The 17,572-nt window shown below is 38.6% G+C and overlaps 1 protein-coding gene across 1 annotated transcript in view; it reads right to left on the reverse strand.

The window, feature by feature from the left end:
- Positions 1–15,740, reverse strand: part of LOC121525691 (atrial natriuretic peptide receptor 2) — a 133,026-nt gene extending 117,286 nt beyond the window's left edge. Inside the window, exon 1 of the mRNA XM_041811800.1 lies at positions 14,753–15,740. Coding sequence (XP_041667734.1) covers positions 14,753–15,530 — 778 coding nt within the window. The 5' untranslated portion in view covers positions 15,531–15,740. The remainder of the gene's footprint in view (positions 1–14,752) is intronic.
- Positions 15,741–17,572: the final 1,832 nt, after the last annotated feature.

Below are 17,572 nucleotides of genomic sequence, written 5' to 3' on the forward strand. Positions count from 1 at the left end.
TTATAATTTCCATTAGCAGTATACTGTATGTCAGACTCCATGCAGTCCTCCCAGTAAGCAGACATTTCCTCATGTGTTAGACCAAAGTCTGCTGCTGCTGCTGCTGCTGCTTCAGACCCTGATTCTCATCTATTCCAACACAGTTCACCACGCCAAGTAGTCCCGCTGTCTCCTGGACCGCTCCCAAAATAAATGTGCTCCACAGCCGGGGGGAAAATGTCCTCTTGTTTTCTAACAGGCGTACAGTACACGGACCTGCAGAGGCTTTGCTTCACGCAAAAACACATTAAATTGTTTGGTACAGGTTGTTCCACTTCACAGACTAATCAGCACTGCTCCCGCCTTAATCTACACACTGACAAAAGTCTCCTTCTGGGATCATTTAGCCACTTATTAAGTCCTAAATTCATACTTTCTTGGGTAAATTTGCTTGATAAATGGTACATAATCAAGCTTTGCCTCCACTTCATGATTTTCTGTTGTTTTTGTCTGATTTTCTCTAGATATTGTATCAAAACCTTGTTGAAAGATTTGCACATGTGAGCCAAAAATCAAGTGATTCATTTCTTTGGATGTAGATCCAGAGTTCCTTAAAGAGTTTCTCCACAGTCAAATAAAGCCTATGACCTGTTTTCTCTTGAACTACTGTACTTTAAAAATTGGCGTCTGCTTTTCATGTCCTGATTTTTTAGGTAAATGAAGTCTCGCAAACATCCTCTATGGACTAAATGACTCAGAGGGTAATGCATGTTAGTGATGGATGTATGAGGACACTCAGAGTGATTTTTCCTCGATAGCGCTGCAGTGTGACGGGTTTCAATATGACATTAGCACCTCCTTTTTAAGGAGAGGCTAAAAAATGCGATAAAATATCAAATAATGTCACTTCATAAGAAAAACAGTATGGCTGTTGAAAAAGGTTGCTATGTCCTAGAGTTGTTTCTTGATAAAGACTCTGTTTTGTGAAAAAAAAAAAAAAAAAAAAAATTACCATGTACCAAAAATAGTGAGGGCCTGATTCTTATTGTCTCAGTAAATGTTGCTTCAGTCAGAAAAACTCTCGTCATACATTTAACCATTCTACTGCAAAATGGATATACAGTTTTACATTACTAGCATGGCTAGAAATCCTCATACAGTTTATGATAATGCATATTGAATACAATAAAAGCAGTTCAAAAGCAATGAATACATAGCAGCATGAATCTTAATATGAGCCTTATACTATAAAGGAGGAGGCTAGGGTGGAGAAGGTTCAGCTTTGCCAGCAGCAGTGTGGTTCATCAGCATTAATGCAATCAGGGATCAGTGAGAAGTGCGTCATATTTAAATGGACCACTGTGTTGAAAGAAAGAGCTGTGATTGGTTGTGGGAGCTGGGAGGTGATAATTAGGATCATCTGGCCATCAGTTGATCACAGATGGGCGTATGACTACCGGGTCGAAATTACTCTAGGCTTCATTTTTTCATGGATCTACAGATATCATAACAGGTCATGCATTAAAACATTTTGTTTACCTAAGTTTTCCAATGACAATGCGTATATTTTGGCTTTTTCTTGAGATTTCGAAGTGATTGCTGAGGTCAGATGCTTTATGTTTTCGGGTTGTAAGTCCAAATGGAGGTCAAAGGTTGCTTGTTTTTCAAACCAGTCATATGCACTGTAGAATGCTTTGATGGATTTTCCTCAAACTTTCCACAAACGCCCTCTCTGACTCAAGGATGAACTGATTATATTTTGGAGGCAAAGGTCAAAGGGCAAGGTCATGGGGTTTGTCTATACCATGTCTCCAGACTGAATTGAAACTTTCCGAATTCACTTTCGCTTAAATGATAGACAACACGAGTCCATGGAACAGTGCTTGTGTTTCTAAATTGTTACTGTGACCACTGTTCTTGCACTTTAAAATGTGATGTAGCTTCGATTCTTATTATTGTCATGTTAACTTATTGTGTATTATCTGTCTCTTGAATATGTATTATTTATTATGACGTGTGCTGCTGACCTCTTGGCCAGGTCACCCTTGTGAAGGAGATTTCGGTCTCAGTGGGTTTTTTATCTGGTTAAATAAAGATTAAATAAAATAAAAAATAAATACCTTGCTTGTATACACACAATCTCAAGAACGCTGTGAGGGATTCTCTTTTAACTTTGCACATATTTCACACTCACTCAAGGATGACTTGAGCCACTCTTCTTGACCCACCACTGTGAAGCAATTGTAAACTTTAAAAAAATCTATCAGCTGTGCATAATTCCCTCACACAGATCTCAGTGTTATCACATGTTTACAGCGACCTTATTCCAACAAATCAAGTGTGTTAAGACACAAAGTTTGGATTATATTTTACAGGTACTTTAAAATCACACAGGCCTAATATTTGCTTTAAAACACACCACTTTTATCATCCTGTCACTTTATGATGCCAAAAGAAGCCCAATTTTGCATTCTATACACAGGGTTCAGCGTTCGGCTTTCTTCTTTCTCCCATTTTTATTGATATCAGTCTTTTATTCCCACCACAGCTTTATAATGTTACCGCTAATACAAGCCAAACATTTCATTCAGCTGTTGCTTTTCTTCAGATTCGTTCAATTTGTGAACACAAGGTTGCTTTCACTGTGAAACACTCACTGAAAATGTGATGTACCGCTCTCCAAGGTAAATGCTTTCGGCCCAAACCCCACTTTCTGTGGGTAATGAATGAGCTTGTTTGTCTTACCTTAGACAGCATATTCACCCAGGAAAAAAGATGCATTAGAAAAGGGACTGGTGAATATGAGGCTGTCTCTCCACTGAACCCTCTCACACTACTTAGACCAACAATAAACATAAATAACAATTATTTTCTCTATTGAATGCAGTCATACCATCAGGACTTATATCTTAAGGATCATGAAATGTGATTTCATCTTTATTTTAACATGATTATTATCATAAAAATATTTTTAAAAAGTTGATATTCATGGCAATGATCAAGAAATAACCCCCATATGTAGGCCTAAGTATCATGTCTATGCTTTCAGACATGATGCAGTCATGAATCCAGAACTGGTTATCAGTTTTCCTCAAATTAATTGGTGCAAATTTTAGTGGTAACTGTGGTAGTGCAAACATGTATTGTTGTAACATGATAACAAAAGACACAAAGACACTTGCATTCATATTAAAGAGTCTATTTTCATTTGCTGATTAACAGGGACATCTCACACAGAGTTACTGTAAATGAAATTACAATGTCAACATTGATTGGATATCTAATTTGTTATGCATGCAGTCTAATATGAGCAGTTAATCCCTCAGTAATCACTGCATTGTTTATGATTTTATGGGTTGGACATCATAAATAATTCACACATGACAGCACTGGTAAATATAAAGGTACAACCTGCACCTGTACCATCTTTTATTTTAGCTCTACTATGCACCCATTGGATGCTATAGCAGCTTGAATTTTGGCAAATATCGTAACCCCAAGTCCAAAGTGATTGTAGTATAAAGACACCTGTGGTCCAGTCACTGGTTAATTATTATCCGTGGCTACCATTACACCATGAAGACAAAAGAACACTCCACGCAATTGAGAGAAAAAGTTATCAAAAGGTATAAGCCAGGGGAGGGTGCAAAAAAAAAAAATTCTAAGTCACTGAACATCCCCTGGAGTTCAGTTAAATTCATCATCAAGATATGGAAGGAATATATGTAAATCTGGCCATCCTCACAAACTGTGAAGAGAGACCGTGCAAGAAAGAGAGCGGCTACAGAGACACCTATGACTACCCTGAAGGAGTTACAAGCTTCAGCAGAGACTCTGCCTACTTCAACTGTTGACCAGGGTCTTCACCTGTCAAAGGCAGAGTGGCAAAGAGAAAGCCTCTGTCGAAGAGAACTTATATTAAATCTGGACTGGAGTTCATTAAAAGGCATGTGGGAGACTCCATGTTCAAGTGGAAGAAAATTCTTTGGTCTGATGAGACTGAAATGGTGCTTTTTGGCCATCAGACAAACCGCTATGTTTGGCAACACTAAACACTGCACATCACCACAAACACAGCATCTCTACTGTGAAGCAAGGTGGTGGCAGCATCATGCTGTGGGAATGCTTTTAAAGGTAGATGGTAAAATGAATGTGGCAAAATATAGGCAAATGCTGGAGTACAATCTTATTCAGTCTGCAAGAGAACTTGAAAAAGGCTGCTCATGCCTGATTCTCGTGCAACTTGACAGTGGTTAGACAGTTTTGCTAAGAAGAAGGGAGTAAAATTGCAGTGTCCAGATGTGCAAGCCTGTTTGAGTCCTATCCACACAGACTCAGTGCTGCCAAAGGTGCATCTACTAGATACTGACTTGAAGGCATTGAATATTTATGCACTTATTTTACATTACATATTTTTATTTAATTGACATTACTTTGTAGAAATCTGTTTTCACTTTGGCATTAAAGATTTTTTTTGTTTAAAAAAAAAGTCATTTGAAGTTCTTTGTCAGATTCTCTATTAAAGATGAGGGCGTTAATGATGTATGAGCGAAAACATATTTTGCAAATCTTCTTACAAGCGGAAACAAATCCAATCCTGCACATCTTTAAAAAATATTTCATTATATGAGTAACACAGATTTTTCATTATAATTCTGGTATGGATGGCAGCATGGGACATAAAACTGCTTTACTCCACAGATAAACATACAAGTAGACAAAGACAAAGCAAGCTAACGACAGCTCTCTACCTGTTCCATTGACTGAATTTTCTAATCTGACCCCACCTCGTGTTTTCTTGAAGCTGCATCTTTTCACTGAAGATCATCCTCCAGCTATTTGTTTTTTTGTCACTGACGGCCTTTTATGACTCGATTATAAAAACACATCATTTACAGCTTTAACTCTGCAGCATTTCTTGGTTTTGAAAACATGGAAAGTTGGAAAGCATCTATCCTTCTGCTATTGTTGCATTCAGAGGAGTGTTGTTTTTTCATAGGAAAAAGGATTTCTGAAATTATGAGGAGCTGCTGCCTTTTCATCACTTACCGCTGACATACTCAGAAAAGAACATAATACTGTCTGATGTGTTCTTTTACTCTCACAAATGATTTTTCTCTTCTCTGTGGCATTAATGGACTAAAAAGCACAAAGGCGAGAATGTCGCTAGGAAAGTGGCAGAACTGGACTGAATGGTATGCTTATTAAAACAGAGCTGAAAGGGGGGATCAGAACCATCCATTAGAGGGTCATAAAGCCTGACAGTCTTATGTTTTCTATCTATGTTTTATTGATTTGATATATTGATCCATGAGGTTTCTGCATCCATGCAATACTGGGTCCGTCTGATGACGATATATACCTCCACGAACTATGGCCAACTCCAGTTTGCAGCTGTGTGTTCAGGTCAAAAGAGAGGAAAACATGCTTTGGACATTACTTTCATAAGACAGGTGATCTTGTGTCCAAAGACAAAACTCCTGCACAGTGTCTTAACTGAGGTAGAAAGTCATTTATTGCAATGTTTTGGTAAAACTGGGTTTAATGTAAACAGACAAAATGTCTGAGTGGACTGATATTGTTGAACATTCATCAGAATATTGGAATAGATGCAGAGACTCTTCTACAAGAGGCTGAACAGAAAGAAACCAAAACAAATTCTTATAAGCAGGAACACGGTTCAATATCATCATCTTGTAAGTGGCTCATAAGTTTTGTCTTGTTCTTTCTTGTTCTAGAAATTAAGATCAGGTAAATTGGTCAAAAAAAAGCAGAAATGGGGAAAAAAGTGGCAAAAAAAAATACAGACAAGTCAAAAGGGGCAAAATGGGTTGAAGGTAGCAAAAAGAGCAAAAAATTGCAAAAGGTAGGCTTATAGTGACAAAAAATTTCAATTGTTTTTTTTTTAAAAGGAGCAAAAGCGGCAAAAAAATTGGTGAAAAAATATCAAAAAGAAATTGCTGAAATTAGCCAAAAAAAGTTATAAATCCACCAGGAGTGGCAAAAATTTGGAAAAAAATGGCCAAAATGGGTTAAAGTAGCAAAAAGAACTGGCAAAAAATGGGTAAAAAGCTACAAAATGTGTCAAAGTTACAGAAATTAGTTAAAAGGAGAAAACATGGGCAAAAATGAGAAAAAAAAAGTAAAAAAGAGTCAAAATGGTTTAGAAGTGGCATAGAGAAGTGGCAAAATGGGCAGGAAAAGGCAAAAAAATGGTTAAATATGACTAAAAAATGTGGGGAAATGGGTGGTAAATAGGGCAAAACAGGTAACAAAAACGGTTTAGAAGTGTCAAAAAGAGTGGCAAAATGGATGGAGGGGCCAATAACAGGGTATATGTGGAAAAAAATCCCAAAAAAGTGGGAAAAATCTGTTTAAAGTGGCAAAAAGATGTCATACATGGATTAAAAGTGGCAAAAAGAAGTGGTAAACTAGACAAAAAAGGCAGAATTGGCTTAAATGTAGCAAAAAAGTTCCCAAAAAGGGCAAAAAAAATGTTAAAAATAGCAAAAAGAGGCAGCAATTATTGGTGAAAAAAGGGGTGAAAATGTAAAGAAAAAAAAAAGTTACACAAATAAATACTTAAAACACCACCTGTTGTATCCAAAGAAAAGGAGGCAAATGGGTTGAAATATACAGTATCGAAGAGTAAAATAAATAGTGTGGATGGATGTCTACAAACGTACTTCATAGACTTTCGCCACCTTTTATCTCCATCTGATTGAATAAACACCCGTGTTGTTGCCACAAATGGTTCATCTTTATGCTTTACATGTACTGTTGTTTCCATGGCTGGGTTCGTTGTACTTCCTGACTGGTCATTGTTTCATATAACATTTCACTGGGCTGTCCTCTGAACTTAAATACTGAACGCTTAATATTTATGATCCCAAACTGAAGCAGTTATGATCATCTTAGCAGCAGATGAAGGTAGGTAAACTCACTTTTTAACATTCCTCACACCACAGGAAAACCTGAAAAGATCATCATTATGACCATCAGGAATTTAGGCTTTTGCTGGCTTTGGTCAGAAGAGTGGAATCAGGTTTAAAATCAGTACGGTTCTTTTGTAGTGTGTGTTCTGCTTAATCAGTAGCCAGTCTTTTCTACCTTTATTTCATAAAAAAAAAGATAAAAATATAGATTAAAAAATACAGATTTGGATGTGTGTAATGACTGATGCATGCCTTGGAAATTCATTACTACATGGAAAAAATACAACAACAGAGAAACATTGAAAAGTCTCAATTAATGGAAAATAACCAAGAAGCATTCCCTGAACTCATGTCAAAGTGTCTTTGGTCTCATCTTCATTTTTCAGGTATTAAAGGGAGGAATTTGGGGAATCTGAGGTGGCCCTGGGAGGGGTGTTTCACGCAACAACAACACGCAATTACTCGGTCAGCTGTCAGAGCTCCAATCATCTGTGGCTTCACAATAAAAGCCACAGTTTTCCTTTCACACCTCAACCTCTTAGCATCTGAACCCATGCAGCAGTGAGGCTGATAGCCCGGAGGTTATCTTCTGGGATAAAAGTATGCCGAGTCGGGACAAGCCCTGACAAAACCATTAACTTCCCTGACCTCCTGCTCGCTGCCACAGCTCCATAATTCACCTGGGAAGGTGGGAATGTTGGCGCGTTGCACCTTTCACCTCTTTCCATCGCTCCCAAACCACTTTTAAATTAACTTTGTGCTGTGTTTATTGTGTTGTTTGTTGATGCTGTTACTGTAACAACAGATTCAGATGTTTAAAACTCTTCTTGTTTCCCACACTGCCAGAAACCATAATATTCAAACATTCTCTGGTCGGAAACTTGCTCCGAGATGTTCAGCTGGAACTGAAGCTGATTCTTTCCAAATGTTCCAGGAGTGGCGGAAGCGTTTTTGCAACCCATCCATGCACTTTAGCTGAATTTTAGTAGGAGCAAAGTGTTTCTGAGTATCAACTTGGAAGGAAAAACTATTCAAATATGAGAAAACATTAGATTCACATGATTGTTTTCTGATATGAATAGATAGCAAAGCTGAGTATAACATTTACTCCAAATCAAGCATTTCAGAGGAAACTATTGTACTTTTTCCATCAATGAATGTTTCGATACCATTAACTTTGCAGATTCAGTCATAAAGTTATAAAAACACGGCTGTTGGGTTACAGCTAGTATGGCTATAACAACTCATGAGGGTTCAAGGTGGCGATATGGCTCCTTCACTTCTAATACGACATGGGCCAAAATTAAGATTCATAAATCACAGCTCTTTCCCTTGACAAAGCGGTCCATTTAAATACGCCACACTTCCCACTAATCCCTGCTTGCATTAATGCTGATGCACCACGTTGCTGTGCTGAGAAAGCTTCACCTCCTCCACCCCAGCCTCCTCCTTTACAGATCAAGCTTATTGCACCCTCTTATTCAGACCCATGCTATGGATCCATTGTTTCTGAACTAACTGCATTGTCATATGTGTATCTATCCATATGGTTGTTCTGTCCTCAGGGTGTCATTGTGTTTTACCTGATTGTTAAAGCTATATCATTTATTAATCGCCCCCTAAATCCATTAACTCAGTGCTTCACCTATTTTTAATAGACTAATTGCTTGTTTTATGTTGCTGGATGGAAGTTTCTTTATAATGAGCAAGACACTTCTACATATTTTCCCATAATTCCTTCTGTAGACGCTGCAGTGACTGATTATTTTAATTTTCTAAAATGTAATCACTATGACCTCACTCAGTAAAATGGCCAAGTAGAGGGATTTTTATTACCATGGAAACCCTAAAATGACTTCTTATTAAGTGTTATGTCCAACCAACAAAAACCGGTAGTTATTTTTACCATTTCTGTAAGAATTTGTCACTGCTATGAAATAATAATGAAAAAACATGACTGAGTGTTTGATTCATCATCTCCAGTCCTCTCCGTCTCCTCTCGTACGCAAACGAACGCTCAGCTGCACACGTGGCTCTCAGTCAGACAGTTAACTTTTCACAACAGCAGTAATGATGAAGTCAGCCTCACAGTGTTTCAGTCAATTAAACTTAAAGAGAGAACAGTGACGAGCGATTTAACAGCCACGCTGCTCAGTGATTCATGTTTGACTAAATACAGCTGCTGTTTGTTTTGTTAGAAGGAAAAATCAATGCTTTCATGTCTTTTCTCCTAAATAACTTTCAAAGCGTTAAAAGAGAAGATCCTATTCCACGACACTGAAGCATCATAAAAGTCAGTATCATTTTGCTCCTTTTTGAAGTAAAATAAAGTCTCATGGAGTGAGACATTAAACCCTAGTCTCCAAGATTAACTTTATGAGGTAATTACAAACATTTTTAAATGAGATACCAGTTGAGGTTATATTGTTTATATCTATTTATAGAATAAGAGATGTCACACTGCATAAAAAGTGAGATTTTCATCAATAAGCTGCATTGTAAATTGCCATTGAACTATATTTTATTGATCAGTCATGGGAATTGTTTAATTTCTGGCAGTTTCACAGGCATAGTTCTCAGTAAAAAAAAAGAAGTTTAAAACCACTAACTGTCATATGCTTACAGATCACAAGATAATCTATTTAAAATGTTAAGGCTCAATGGTGATTCATCATTTTCAAGCATGTATGATTTAATCAAGATCACTCAGTATTTGTAAAAAACAAAACATATTGATGCTGTTTGTATATCATGCCAAGAAAAGTCAGAAACACCCAATATTGGATCATTTATTGTTTTCTTTTTTAAAAAATAGCGAGCAAACTCATAAAAGCTATCGTTACTTTTAAAGTCCCTGTATAGTGATAAAAAATACCTGCATTTTTGGTTCGTTGTATGACAGGCCACTGTGATATGAACCACCAGACCACATTTCAGTCATAAAAAATATCTCTAAGTTTAGAAAATGAAGCTTCAAAATAATTAAAATGAAGCAGTAATATCTGGTCGAGGATGGTTGAATGAGCTGAAGCCACACCCACTCATGAGACGTATGATCGTCTCCAAAAAAAAAAAAAAACTTCTGATCAGAGCTCAGCTGCCTGGCTCTGTGCCGGAGCAGAGAGACAGAATTCAATTTACTGTTTTCTGGCACAAATCTCGCTATTATGATACTTTTAATAACCTCTAGGTCCCAGTGGCTGATAGAATTGGGAAATTTGCCTCACAGTGGACAAAAATGCAGCATTCAACTGGCTGTTACCTTTTAATGAAGGGAGAGACATCAGCTAACAGCAGACTGAATTGAAATGAACTGTCAGTGCTTTTATAATTCCAGCTGTTGATGTCACGGGCTCATATATTTGCCCTGCTTAGATAAAACCAAGCCAAGAAAGAGGTGAACAACTTTCTAACAGTCTGTAATATTTTGTCAGTGTAAAGGAGTGTGTCACCAATTTTAGATATTTAAATAGGAAAAACTGCCCAATATTGGGCATCTATGACTTCTATTTCTGTGGTGTTAAACAGGTTTCCATCAGTCAATGACTTTGTGTGTATGGTGCCAATCATAACTAAAGTTATCCCAAGACACTTTACAAAGGGGGCAGGTCTAGACCATACTCTTTTGTGGCCTATTATAACAGACCAGTGCAATCATTAGTACGATAATAAGGACTATACTTAATTATAATAGAGATCAGCATTAACATTGTTTGATTTTAACTAGAATCATATCAAAGCTTCTTACTCCTGAAACATCTTTTTTAGTCTTTACAAAAAAATATCTCCAATTATCATGTATCACAATTCAGCTAAAAAAAAATAATGGGTTAAGATTTTTGATCCTTATGACACAGCCCTAGCCCAGATGCTTCATTTCACATGCAATTCATAAATATGTTTCCTAAAACTTTAACATGACTTATGTGGTGTCTTTGGAAACATTTCCATCTACAAACTTCAATCTGAAAAAGTCAACTTGTGTGACAGTCTCTGTAAAGTTTGTCTTCACCTTCAGGGCATGTTTAAGCTGAGAGGGCACCTATTTGATCTGCCTTTTAAAACGCAGGTGGTGGTCGTCCCTGCAGGCAGTAAAGCAGCAGACTGCCCACAGCCTAAACATTCCTGTGTAATAACTCCGGAATAAACAGGCTTCTCCCTGCACCTTTTCCACTCAAACTGTTTGTATCTGCTGTGAAAAAAAGAAGAGAAACTTCACTGTGACCTCAGAGTGAAGGAGAGGAATCTCCCACTGCAGCAGTTTGGGTAAAACACTGAAAAGGAGGGCTCCAAATTAATAAGAAATGCACTATAAAAAAATCTGCTAAACTAATACACTATGAGTCGGCTTGAGCCTTTATGCGCATTGAGAAGAGATATAAATCAGCCTGTAGGTGACTGGTGTGGGACAATTTACGTAAGTGTTGCCATAAACATCATCCAGTTAAAGGGGACTTCCTCTCTCCAGCGTTATTGTAACCAGCTGGTGATCTGCTCTATTTCAGGATAATGCCACATTCTTCAAAGATAAGTTGTAAAAACACCTCTTGCAGGAAATCAAAGGCTATTTGTTTTATACTGTCTAAGAAGTAACAGTGCATCTCTAGTTCTCTCTAGTTTTGTTTCAGTTGAGCACCACAAACCTAATTTTGCATATCTATAGCGTTATGAACATTTCTATGTATGCTTCCAATGATAAGAGGAGACCTGGGTTTGATGTTGCATTGCTTATTACAGCCAACTGATGCCAGGGTTGCCAGGTCCACTTATTATAAGCAACTTTGGGTTAAAATTACTTAAAAGAATAGTTTAGTTTAGCTTGTTTCTAAAGTGTAATTGCATAATTAAGTGTACTTTGCTCCCTGTACTCCTCCTGTTTTTTGACCTGTTGCAGGATCTTATCCCCTGATAACCCCCACTCCATCTCTTCTGTCCTCCATCCCCCCCATACACAGGCTCAGAGGGGACGGACAGCAGGCTGATTTTTGATATTTGTGCCTCTGTGACACTCTACATTCACTATAGAGACTAAGTGGGGGATGAAATGATCTGCCCTCTCTTTGCTGGCTTCAGGGGTAATCACAGAGGCTTAACAGAGGCAAGAAGAGGATCAGTGGAGCCAGTGAGACAGCCTGCATGTCTAACTTTTCTCTCTTGCACTTCAAAAACATTGACAAATATTGTAAACTAACAGACAGGGACACTGAATATCATGCCGTTGCAGCATCAGTATGAATGTCTCAAGGGGTAATGATGGCAAACCTTCAGGGTCCCCTTTAAAGTGTTATCAGAATGGATCTAACTTCAAATGGTAGATGAGTCAAGCAGCCATGCCACTTCTGATAAACGCCAGAAGCAATCAGAATAAACAGCTGGCAGTTCTACATCATTCTATTTATAACTTATTTTTTGTAGTTTTTTGGAAACGAAATCTATCCTTGAAGATTTTTTGACAGCCCCAAATGTGCAATATCTTGATTGAGATTGTAAAATTACAAGTTTCAGTAAATCATTTATGGCCGCTTATGCAATGTAACTATTTATGTACTTATACTGTTAAAAAGTGGCCTCCCTTTTGCACAGTGTGGTTGGCAAGGCCGGGCTCTTTTGAGTAGCAAAGCTGCTTCTTTTAGGATTGTTTCTACAGGCCTCACTGCTTGTTTCTCTTGCAAGATCTGGCAACCCCACCTGGTGTTATGCTCATTTCTACGATGCTTGGCTATTAAATAAAGAGATAAATAATCAGTCACATCAAGTGTTATTTCATTAAAGGTTGAGTATTCACAACTGCTGTAAATTTCCAATAAGTGGCATCTTTAGCTCACTGCTAGCTACTGATGGAAGTGCCTGTGTTTTTGCTAAGGCTTTGGAAAATGATGCCTAAACATTGTGCAATGCATTAACTTTAAATGTTAGGTGAAATTGAACAAAACGGCAGCTGAATCTTGTCACATCTTCGAATGGCACAAAAGATTTATTGAAGATAAAAAGGATGTTCTGGGCACCCATGCACATCAAAAACTTCTGAAAACATTCAACAAATTGAACAAATGGCTCGTAAAGATCAACGACTCAGTATAAGAATGATAGCAGAAATGGACTTCATTGATAAAGAGACCGTTTGGTATTTTTTTTTTTTTTGCATGTGCCAAAGTTGTCCTGAAACTTCTGACTCCTGATCAAAAAGGGAAACACAAGCAAATTTGTGGAGAAATTTTGGAACAAATTGGAGGAGTCACAGTTTTTTAGAAGGAGTGATTACATGTGATGAAACTAGGGTTGCCAATGCCCAGAAATATAAATAAGGAACAGAGCACTGACCAAAATAATTTGTAGGGTTAGGAGGTTAGGGTTACTTAGGCAGTTCAGGTAAAATACCACCTATTAACTGCTACAACATTACATGGAATGACTTGATAATCAAGACATTATTACCAGGTAAATACCTTCTTAATAAACCATATCCCCATGTTATAACTTGTAAATTACTAGGTAATTTAGGCCCATTAAAATAAAGTGTTTCCCTTGTGTTAAAAAGCCTATTTTGCATGGATATTGCTATGGTGTGTCTTGAGATTCTGGGTTGATCTTAGGTGTGCCTTCTGCAGCAAAAGTTTGAAATCCACTGCATCAGAAAACAGCATCAACACCGAGGCTGAGGAAAGCACAACAGAGCACGTCCAAATCCAAGGCCATGTTGATTGTTTTCTTTGACATTAAGGGTATAATTTTGGTGGAGTGGGTTCCAGGAGGGTGAATCAAGACGATTACAAACAGAAAAAAATGTGAGGAAAAGCCAGAAGACAGACACCACAATTGTGGAAAAATGGTTTCATTCTTCATCAAGACAACGCGCCAGCTCACACTGCGCTCCCAGTAAAGCAGTTTCTGGTCCTAAAACAAATCCTTATCCCTATTCTCTGGATATGGCGCCGTGTGACTTTTGTCTGCTTTGATCAGTGGATGACCTGAATGCAGAAGGTAAGCCTATTAAAGGAGAGAGACATTGAAAAATGTTTATGTTCAATAAAACTGCATCAGCATTAGTCTCATTTTAACAGCCATATCTTGTATGTAGAATCTTGATATGTTTTATATTAAGTTTACATGTGATTAGTTATTTGACTCTGATTTGAGCTACAGTACGTGGTTGATAGCTTAACAAGATCTCTCCACCTACCCACCCTCAAATAAATATGAAATAAGACATTTAAAATCAACAAATGTTTTCATTTTGCTTGATTGATGAGAATAATGAAAAATAGGCCAAAGAAAGCAGGAAGTGAGAGATAAGTGTTGATTTCGGTGTTGTAAGTGTTTTTATTTATTTTTTAATGCAGGGACAATCCATCTTTATTTTTATTTATATAGCAGACCATCAGCTGAGATAGGCAACTGGCATCCTGAGGGCCACACGCACCCTAATCAGGCCCCTGCCAGTAATAGATTAAAAACTGAATGGGTGTTCAGTTTTTTTGTGTTTAGACTTCCTTATTTTGTCTCAAAGTCTTGGATATGGGCAAAATAGCCTGATTAAAAATCATTTCGTTTTTCTTTATTCTCTTCTTTTATTCCATGATCCTAGTCAGATTAAATCCCTAGTGTGGAATGGGAATATGATTGTATGCATGACATTATGATAAAAGAAAACAAACTTACTTGTTGTTAAAATAATTTGGATGAATGGAGGGGATGCCTATGTCACTGCAGCAGCTTAAGCTTCAGTCTTGTGTAGAGTGATCACTATCAGATGTATTGATCATGCGCAATAAGAGTTAAATGTGTAACAGCGACAGCCAACTCTAAACTTCCCACCTTTTCTCCCAGCATGCACTTACTTCTCCCTCGTTCCTTTATGAACGTGATGAGATCCTTGAAGTACTTGGTGTCGTCCTCGTACGGAAAAGCCTCCACCGTGATGTTCATCTCGTCCTTCAGGTTCAGGTAGATCCCCTCAGACAGGAAGTAGTGCGGCCGGTCGTCCTGCCGCAGGTCGTGGAAGATGACCATGGCGCGGGACGTCCAGTTAAAGTGGGTGTGCAGCACGTTGGCGAAGTCCCCCAGTTTGGTAGAGGACGGCCCGCTGCGCACGATGGTCCTGTACTCGTCGCGCTTGTAGAAGCCGTACGCGGGTCCTCCAGCGGTGATCAGAGGGAGTTTCCAGTGAGACGCGAAACGCCCCACGGAGGCTAGTGGGTACACGCACCCAGGTCCGAAGAAAGCGTCCGGGCGGATGTAAAGCTTCGCGTCCACGGCCACCACCTGCGCTCGACTCTCCGCGCACGAGCCCACTAAAGGGTCCTCCGTGCTGTAGTTGAGGATGTTGATGGAGCGGCCGAGAAGCAGCCCGTGTTTACCGTGGAGGTCCTCGTGCGCCATGAGGATGGCCGGGAAGACGCGCGGCAGAGCCCACGGGTACTTGTGGTGGTTGTCCGGGAGCATCACCGCCACAGTGATGTTACCTGAGCTGAGAGGGAGGAAGCAGTAGGGCAACGCCACGAGCAGGCACCATCCCAGCGCGCTTCTGCATCCCATGTCGCGTCCCGGAGAAGTCCCAGAGAGTAGGGGCACTGAAGAGGAGACACGGCCGGCTGTGGCACCCTCACGCCAACACATACGTCTCCCTAGCTCTCTGCCTCCTTCCCTCTCTTTCAAAAGTCAAACAAAGTGGGTAAAAGCATCATCTGGTTGTGCCAGCCTGGTTGTGCCATGCGCCTCGGGTGCGTAAATCCACTGTAAATAAGTTCCGCTGTTTCCTAAATCCTCTCTCGTGACGCGGCGGCTCCTCTCACCGACGGCCTCTCAGAGTGATAACTCATCCACAGAGACTGGAACTTAAATCAGAGCAGAGCAGCCCTCTGCTCGGCCCCCGCACGTCACACACTGTAAGAAATGTCCTCTGACATCCAGCAGTTCCACACGGAGTCTGAACCAGTTATTCCACTGGTAATTAATCCATTATTTACAGGAGATTCCATTATTTTAAAGTAGCTCATATTTATTTGAACTTTAAGGTTATTCAAGGAGTAACAAAGCATGACTCTGGCTTTTATGTCTGATAAACTAAGAAATCGATCAGCAGTATTATCAAGAGGAGTACGTCATAACTACACGTGGTTGTTTACGCTCAGTAAAGAAAATATGACTAAACCAAAGTTCAAAAGGATGAATTAAAGGTTAAAATATTTCATTTGTCTAATTTTTTTGCAGTGTTTTGAGTGAGCACGTTGGTTTAAACGGGCTTGTGTCGCCCTCTGCTGGTTATTTAACGTAATAAGGTGAGCTACAAGCATGGCAGGTCTCTGGTGAACCTTTTCTTTGAGGATTTAGGTTTACTCATCTCAAAGGGGAGAGACAGCTGGGTCCCAGCAAAACTGGGAGGCCACAAAGGTCAGCAAAATCATGATCCATTAAAAGACTTACCTTTTTATTGTTAATGTTCAAAATGTGGATGGGCACACTGAACTAAATGATTAAGGAAGAATTGCCACACTTCATAGCAAAGCCATAATGTGCACAAAATAAGGATGCCAGAAAATAATGTGGCATAAACTGAGGCAACTTTTACATGGAAAAAATTAAATACTTGTGAAAGCAACAACAATGGGTCCAAAGTGGTAAAAACAAAGAGGCAAAAGTGGAAAAAATGGACAAAAAAAGGCAAAAAAGTAGTAAGAAATTATCAAAAGTGGCAAAAAAAAGTTGCAGAAATGGGTGACAAATGCCATAAATGGCCAAAAATGTGAAGAAAGGGGTAAAATGAAGCAAAAATTTGCAAAAGCTGCTAAATGAAGTGGCAAATATGTGTAATAAGTGGAGAAAAAAGGCAAAAATTAGCAAAAAAAAAAAGAGGCATAAATAATGTAAAATTATAAACATGGGGCAAAAATGTGCTAAGGCTGCAAAGAATAACAGCAAAAATGGGCAAAAAGGTGGAAAATGGGTTGAAAGTGGCAAAAAGAAGAAGCAAAACTGGGGAAAATTGACAAAAAAAAAGTGGCAAAACTTTGGTTTAAAATGGTAAAAATGTGAGAAAAGTGGCAAATGTGGCAAAAATGAATAAAGGGGGCAAAAAGCTGTAAAAATGGGTTAAAAGCAGCAAAAAAGGGGTGATAAAAATGGGCCACCAGCAGCAAAAATGTGGCAATCAGCATAAAAAGGGATATAAAATGGGTTACATTTGGCAAAAATTTCTAAAAAAGTTTATAGACTGGGCAAAGGTGGCAATAAGATATTGCAAAAAGGTGTGAAAGTTACAAAAATGTGCTGTAAGTGGCAACCAGTGGCAAAAAAGTGGCAAACATCAGCCAAAAAGAGTAAAAAAAAAAAAAAAAAAAAAAAAAAAAAAAATTAAATGGGGCAAAAACTGAAAATAAAAAATGGCAAGTATGGGAACAAAGTGGCAAAAAGAAGTTCGCCCATGAGGGTTTGTCAGGGGCCCAGACAATTCTGTACGCAGACCTGGTGGCACAAGTACAAACTTTTAACAGTTTTTGATATATTTTATGGTTTTCTGAACTTCATGCAATTAAAACTAAGTTGTATTACAACTTCATGACAAGGTTTTACTGATACAAGGTGACAGATGATTTAAAAGCTAGAAAACTGGATCCTTGGATGGCAGCAAACTAATCAAAGGCATAAACAGCTCCCTCTGC

Source organism: Cheilinus undulatus, linkage group 17 (genome assembly GCF_018320785.1).
Source record: "Cheilinus undulatus linkage group 17, ASM1832078v1, whole genome shotgun sequence".
Classification (NCBI taxonomy): domain Eukaryota; kingdom Metazoa; phylum Chordata; class Actinopteri; order Labriformes; family Labridae; genus Cheilinus; species Cheilinus undulatus.